Source organism: Oreochromis aureus, linkage group 16 (genome assembly GCF_013358895.1).
Source record: "Oreochromis aureus strain Israel breed Guangdong linkage group 16, ZZ_aureus, whole genome shotgun sequence".
NCBI classification, from domain to species: domain Eukaryota; kingdom Metazoa; phylum Chordata; class Actinopteri; order Cichliformes; family Cichlidae; genus Oreochromis; species Oreochromis aureus.
Window position 1 is genome coordinate 18,968,742 of NC_052957.1, and position 6,707 is coordinate 18,975,448.

Below are 6,707 nucleotides of genomic sequence, written 5' to 3' on the forward strand. Positions count from 1 at the left end.
ACAAACAAAAACAACCACGCATTCGTCACAAAGAGACAAATTACCTAAAGTAAAACACATTCATAAAACAACGAATCAACAAACAGCCATAACATTGCTTAAGTGTCTGAAAGCTCCACTGAGAAAGATGTGTCAGAATATCAAACAATTGATCCAAAATGACAGCGTGATATAAATATGAGCCAGTGGTGACTGGGTGTTTTTGGGTGTGCCTCTGGTAGATAAAAAATTGTCTCTAGTTAGCTGAGGTTCCAGTAATTTATGCCTCAGAGGTGCACACATACCACACATGAGTCACAAGGATTGTTGATAAAAGTACTTGCTCTCATTTCACTTTGTAGATGCTTCCAGTTGTTGGAGACTGCCTTCTTCCCAAAACCTGGGTGAACTACTATGTTTATTATAAATTATTATTATTACACAGATAAGGTTTGCTCAACTGTAGCTTGGAACATTATTCTCAAATTCAAGAGAATCTTTTTCATATCTTGCACTCTTTCGTGTTTGACTTTTTACTCCCTACAATGCCATGTAAGAGCACAAAGTTGGGACTGCTAAAAGGGTTTTTGTTACAGTGTTCTTCTTCCTAGTTTCAAGTGGACTTTTATGCTTTTTTTTTTTTTTAAATGACAAAGGAAACAAGCAAGGAAACATGCCATGCCAACTGTGGCCTCTCGCTGTGGTGTTGTAATAAGTAGAACAGTACAATAAAGGGTTGTAAGCTACTACAAAATGCCATCATCAACAAATGTCAGTTTGTACTCTCACAGCATCTCCTGCAACTTTCAAAGGCCAACCAAACAAATATGAGCATATTTCTCACATGGCCACAGACCAAAGTTTTTCACTTCCTGTGTGGAAATGTATCTGTGGTATTGTGAAAGAACGCCAGCAAGACTGTATCTTAACGCTATGCACGTAAGTCCGCCATAGAAGCTGTACCTGCTAATTACTATAGCTATTAGATATTGCCTTTTCTTGTTTTTGTGACCTTAAAGCTGTTGTCATATTGAGATAAGGACCAAACAGCATATGGCAATCGATACTGGTAAGACAATCTTGTTGCTACCGTACTGCATGTAGGTTTATACAGGATGTGTTTACCGTCACTGGAAATGTAATGTGCTTGATTATACTCACATGCTATTTAAATTCTACTCTTTGGCTGCTGTTCTCCAGTTTCCTGTAATTAAAAAGAAATTCAAAGCTCAAATTTGGGTGAAAATTCTTCATATGCTAGAAATTTAGAAATTTTACTGTGGTGTGTTTTGTGCTATGCTGTTTATTACTCTCAAGGACATTACATTTCAAATCTAATTGAAGCTCTGGTAGTAAAAGATGCAAATAAAATACAAGTTACAAATATTTAAAGATCATCCTGCACATACTGAAAACATGTTTCTAAATGATCTTTCCTTCATGTTGCCATGGAAGGGTTTTCAAGATATTTGGGCATCAACTGGACCTTGACTCTAATATGCTGCTTCTTCTATATTTTCTTGCAAGCAGGTAAAATGAATTTGAGCTCTCTCTGACAATGTGAAGAGCCTATGAGAACAGTTTGAAAATGTGGAAAATATGTGACCCACAGAACAGCAACGATAAGCTGAATATGTGGGCGAGTTGTAGTTTTAGCTTTTTGATTTTGATTGATTTTCAGTTCAGTTACGACAGCTTTAATCGGCAGAAGACTGCTACTTAAACTTTAATGCACTTTTTGTGGAGGAAATTGGCCCTGTTCCCTACACTTTGATATGCAAACATGACTATGTTAAAGTTACTTAATCTCTATAAGTAATTAAAATAGTATGCAAGCAATGAATAATAAAAATGTAGAGTATGTAGAGTTTTAATGATTTACAAATCAATTAATTTTCTTTTTATAGACATTTTGAGCTGTGTTCAGCATTTTTGAGGAATAGTTTTGTTTTCCTGTTGCTTTAGTATTCTATTTACGACACTCCAGCAAAAACGAAACCTACAATATGATTTTCTTTTTTATCAGAAACACACAGGATCTCACGGACAGCTGGGAGCACAGTGACCCTGAACTGTAGCAATGACTCAATTAGCAACTTAACTCAACTGGCGTGGAAAATGAATGGGGATATTCTGTTCACTATCAGGCCAGATGAAACCTTTAACAGCAGCTCAAAGGACTCAAAGGTCAGATGTGTAACGTCCTCTAAAGCTGAGAGCCTGAAGCTGAACGTGTCCATGTTAAAGAACCAACTGTATGCATTAACCATAACGAGAGCCCAGAGTTCGCACACGGGAAACTACACTTGTGAATTCTCTGCATTAAAGGGAGTCGAGGAACAGAAATGGGAGCTCGTAATTACAGGTGAATTACTCATTTCGAAGTTTTCAGGTCACATAAAAACACAAGCATTCCTTACACACCTGAAGTAACAACAAAAGGAATGATTTAGCATGACTGAGGGGGTAGTCGAGCCATGGAAACAGGAAGAAGGGGGCAATAACGACACTTTCCATATCAACTTCTCTCTCCCTCTCTCTCTTTGTATCAAAGACAAAAGTTGGGACTGCCAGTGGTTTGGAAGCTTTTAGAGTGGAGTAGGTGAAAGTTGAGTTTCCACTACCACCAAATGTTATTCTAGGGGAAAGTCAGACACTGAAAGTTGCCTCTGTGTTCAAACACAAAAGAGGTGAACACATCTGGCTTCACTTGCATTGCCTTTATATTTGTGTATTGTACAACTCTAGACATTCTGTGGTTAGATTGGTTTAATGTAAAATTTATTTTCTGTAAAGCTTGCAGGTTTCAGACTTTGACACAAAGAAGAATTATGACAAGGAACATTTTTTGAGAGGCTGAGGTCTTTAGAGAGACCACAGGGTATGTGTAAGCAGTGCTAACTTCCTTTCTGCAGGTCTAAAACAGACTAGGAAAACCCATAGTGGTCTTCCGGTGCATAAAAAATATATTAGATCACCCAATGTAGGGTTTATGACACAGCATTACCAGAATCCTTTTTTATGTTTCTGTAATGGTTAATAGGCTTAAAACATTGGCATAAAAACATCCAAAAGAAAAGCTCATAAGAATATAATCTTAAAATGAGTTCCTGACAGAGTTCTAAAATGTTTGTCTTTAACAGTTTTTAGGACAGGTGGTCTAATAGATTTGTTAAACACTGTACATGGAAGTGAAAAAAGTTAACTGAATATTAGAACTGCACTGAAACAAGTCCCTTTTTGTATTTTACAGAGGATGCTGAAGCAAGAAATGCATTGAATATCCCGCTTGCCGTAGTAGTTATTGTACCTTGTACGTGTTTCCTCATCTTTCTAATTACTATTGTGATCATTCTGAGAAAAGTCTGCAAACGACGTTTACGGTAAGTTTCCTGCAGTCATTGCTTTTAAACAGTTTTATGCTAACAGTATTACACTGCTGGGATTAAAGACAACATCTCTTTCTCTCTTTATAGCTCTCGTTCTCCCAATTCAATAATGGTAAATATAATAATTTTATTATTGTCTGTTGAGAAGTTAGACTTAAAAACCAAACAAAGTTAGGTGCTTGATCTATACAAGATCAAGCAGATCTGCCGCCTTTTTAACTTAAGGTATTATTAAACATGTGGAGATGTTTAGTGGTGCCTAAACATCTGAATTTGGTTTCTTCCCCTTTTTTGTGCAACAGGAACAGAAAGAAGATATTTATGAAAACTGCCTGGAACTTGAAAATCGCCAACGACGCAGCCAGATTCAGGTTCAACCTTACAGATACAGATGATATGAACCACACATAGTAAAAGAAGACTCAACTTTTTATATCAAAAGATTTAAACAGCTTTCTTCTTATATGTAATATAATAAAAACAAACATAAAGTGTACTTAAAGCTGCATTTTTCTTGGCTACATGAACATCTGTCAGTTTATAAATAAGTCAACAGTTTACACATTTGTCATTTCAATACGGAGAGATCGTTTGGAAGAACTGATCGCGAATATTTACTGAGATAGAGAAATGGATCAATGTGTCTGCTGGTTGAACTCTGGTCCCATCGGTGATCGGATTTAAGACAAGACCCCTAAACGCTGGTGGTGGTGAAGATGAATATTAAGGCTTGGATGGAGCTCTGAGTGACTCGGGTGGGTTGAAAGTGTGAACGACAGACCATTGAGATTTAAACTCTCCAGAGTGGAGGCTGATTGGCTCAAATAAGGCAGGTAAGAAGATGATTGGACTGCTATAATGATGTCAGTATTGAGTTTAACAGTGTGGGAAAGTGGTAGTAATGTAAAGAGTAGACTAACACCCTGGGAAGGAGGAAATGAGTGACTACAGATCCTCCTTATTGACACAATGCTAAGCTTTATGGTGTAAAAGAACTTAAAGTGAATAAAATTACCCTCTACCTGCTGAATGCACTCCTTGTGTACTTAATGGTTACATTTGCAAACTCTGTGGTTTGTAATAATTTCAGTTTTACTTTTATATCTTCAAACCACAACCTAAGTAAAGACAAAATACAGTTTTCAAATGATGTTTTATTTATTAAGGGGGGGAAAGTATCCAAGCCTACCTCAGCAAATGAGAGAATGTACATTTTTCTCGCCAGAGATTCTCTTTCTGGATTTTCTGGTAGAATTCATGGTCCCATCAATTAAGGAAAGTTGTCTAGCTCCTAAAGCACCAAAAGCAGACCATCACACTACCACCACTATATCTGACTGTTGGTATGATGTTCTTTTGATGAAATGCTGTGTCACTTGGCAAATGTGAGTACAGCCTTTGTGTTCCACCAGTGGTTTTCGTCTTAGAGCTCTCCCATGGATGCAAGTTGTGCCGAGTCTCTTTTGTATTGTTGAACACTTGGGTTCTGGGTTCTTTTGTGACCACATGCATGAGCCAATTTTTACTCTTGGAATAATATAGGTGGTCTGACCACTACAGGGAAATTTCACAATTACCTAACTGTTTCCAACTTTCTATTTTTGTACACAGTGACTCACATTGTGGTTTTCTGGAGTCCCAAGGCGTTAGAGATAGTTTTATAACACCTTCAAAGGTGATAGTTGTCTGGAAAGGGTAGACTGTCAGTAAATTCAACATGTCGTCTGACACAAATCAGGCCTGAACTTCTCTATTGAAATATAACCCAGATTTATAAAAACTGCATTTAACCACATTTAATTCATGGTTTAACAAGGATTCAAGATTCAAAGTGTTTCAAGGCATTTCTCTGTGCAATGAAATTCTTTCTTTGCTGTCCACCTACAGATGCCGATTAATATATACAACAGAAATAGAACATATAAATACAAATAGTACAAATGAATAAATGAAGACAGAAAGGGAGACAAAATACGGAGATTTGAAACAGAGATGTGTGCAAAAGAGCTACAGCTTAATATGCTGGCTTAATATGTAAGATGACCTGATGTGCAAAAAAATATTTATTATTACTGTCAAAAATAGGTCAGCTGTTCTGAGTCCCCACTGAGTCTGATGGCAGTGGGGAAGAAGGAATTGTTGAGTCGAGATGTTCTGGATTTCACACTTCTGAACCTCCACCCCGAGGTTTACGGAAGTGTGAACAGTCCGTGTTGGGAGTGTGTGGGGTCTTTGAGGATGGAGGCAGCTCTCCTCTGGACTCTGCGATGGTAGATGCTCTGCAGAGAGGACAGCGGAGTCCTTGTGATCTTCTCCACATTTGTTATCACTCTCTGCAGGCGTTTGCGGTCCATAGCAGTAGTGCTGCCATACCATGGAGTGATGCAGCTGGTCAGTGTGCTCTCCAAAATGCAGCTGTAGAACCTGCTGAGGATCTTGGCCGACATACCAAATTTCCTCAGCCTCCTCAGGAAATACAGTCACTGCTGAGGCTTCTTGACCAGCTGTGTGGTGTTCAGTGACCAGGTGAGGTCCTCAGAGATGTAGACACCCGGGTACCTAAAGCTGCTCACCCTCTCCACTTCAAGTGGCCGAGTGTTGCCAGCTAACAAGGGCAGCAATTGCTATTTCACACAAGGTCAGATACGTTTGAATAGCTTTTCTTGCTTAATAACTTAACTTGTCGATTAATAACTGCATTTTACATTTACTTTGGTTAGCTTTAATATAACTTTTTTTAAAGATCTGAAACATGTAATGGTGACAAATATGCAAAAAAAAAAAAAAAAAAAAAAATCATGACGGGGATGACTTGCACGTGCCCTGACCTCATTGTTTTAAACTTTTACCACTTTTAATATTCACCATTAGTTATGTGCTGCAATAAGGAAAAGCATAATAGGTCCACATTAAATATCTTACTACATGATAGAAGTTTACTATGAAGTCAATTTAATGTATTTCAGGCTTTCTAAGCGTTAGTTGACTAGGCCCAACCTAAGACCTTAGTGAGAGATAATGGGTATCATGATGGTGGTTATCAGCTGTCTTTGTTCTGACCAACTGAGAGCCTCTGACTGAATCAGAGACATAGGTGATAATCTACAAAGAATGTAAAAAAATAAAATGAATAATACAATAATAATGGTAATGATACAATGCTGGTAGAGAGCGCTTCTTCACCCCTCTGTAGTGCTGCAGGAAGTTGTTGTGCTGTGGTTTATTTTTAATGTGACAAACAGCTGTACCATTGAGGTGTTAAAACTTGATGCAGTTTTTATTTAACCTTTACTTATACAGGCAGTCCCACTGAAACTCATTTACAAGAGAAATTTGTCT

The 6,707-nt window shown here is 37.8% G+C and overlaps 1 protein-coding gene across 2 annotated transcripts; it reads left to right on the top strand.

Moving 5' to 3' along the window:
- The first annotated feature begins 766 nt into the window (after window positions 1-766).
- Window positions 767-4,402, top strand: LOC116320571. Of its 2 annotated transcripts, XM_031740197.2 has the most exons (6): window positions 772-1,048; window positions 1,435-1,509; window positions 2,006-2,344; window positions 3,233-3,362; window positions 3,456-3,480; window positions 3,671-4,402. In XM_031740197.2, exons 1-6 carry the CDS (start codon window positions 1,033-1,035, stop codon window positions 3,761-3,763), a joined length of 678 nt encoding a protein of 225 aa, XP_031596057.1. In that variant the 5' UTR covers window positions 772-1,032; the 3' UTR covers window positions 3,764-4,402. The 2 variants fall into 2 exon arrangements, with proteins under 2 accessions (XP_031596058.1, XP_031596057.1); XM_031740198.2 differs by lacking the exon at window positions 1,435-1,509 and having other exon boundaries at window positions 767-1,048.
- The last annotated feature ends 2,305 nt before the right edge of the window (window positions 4,403-6,707 follow it).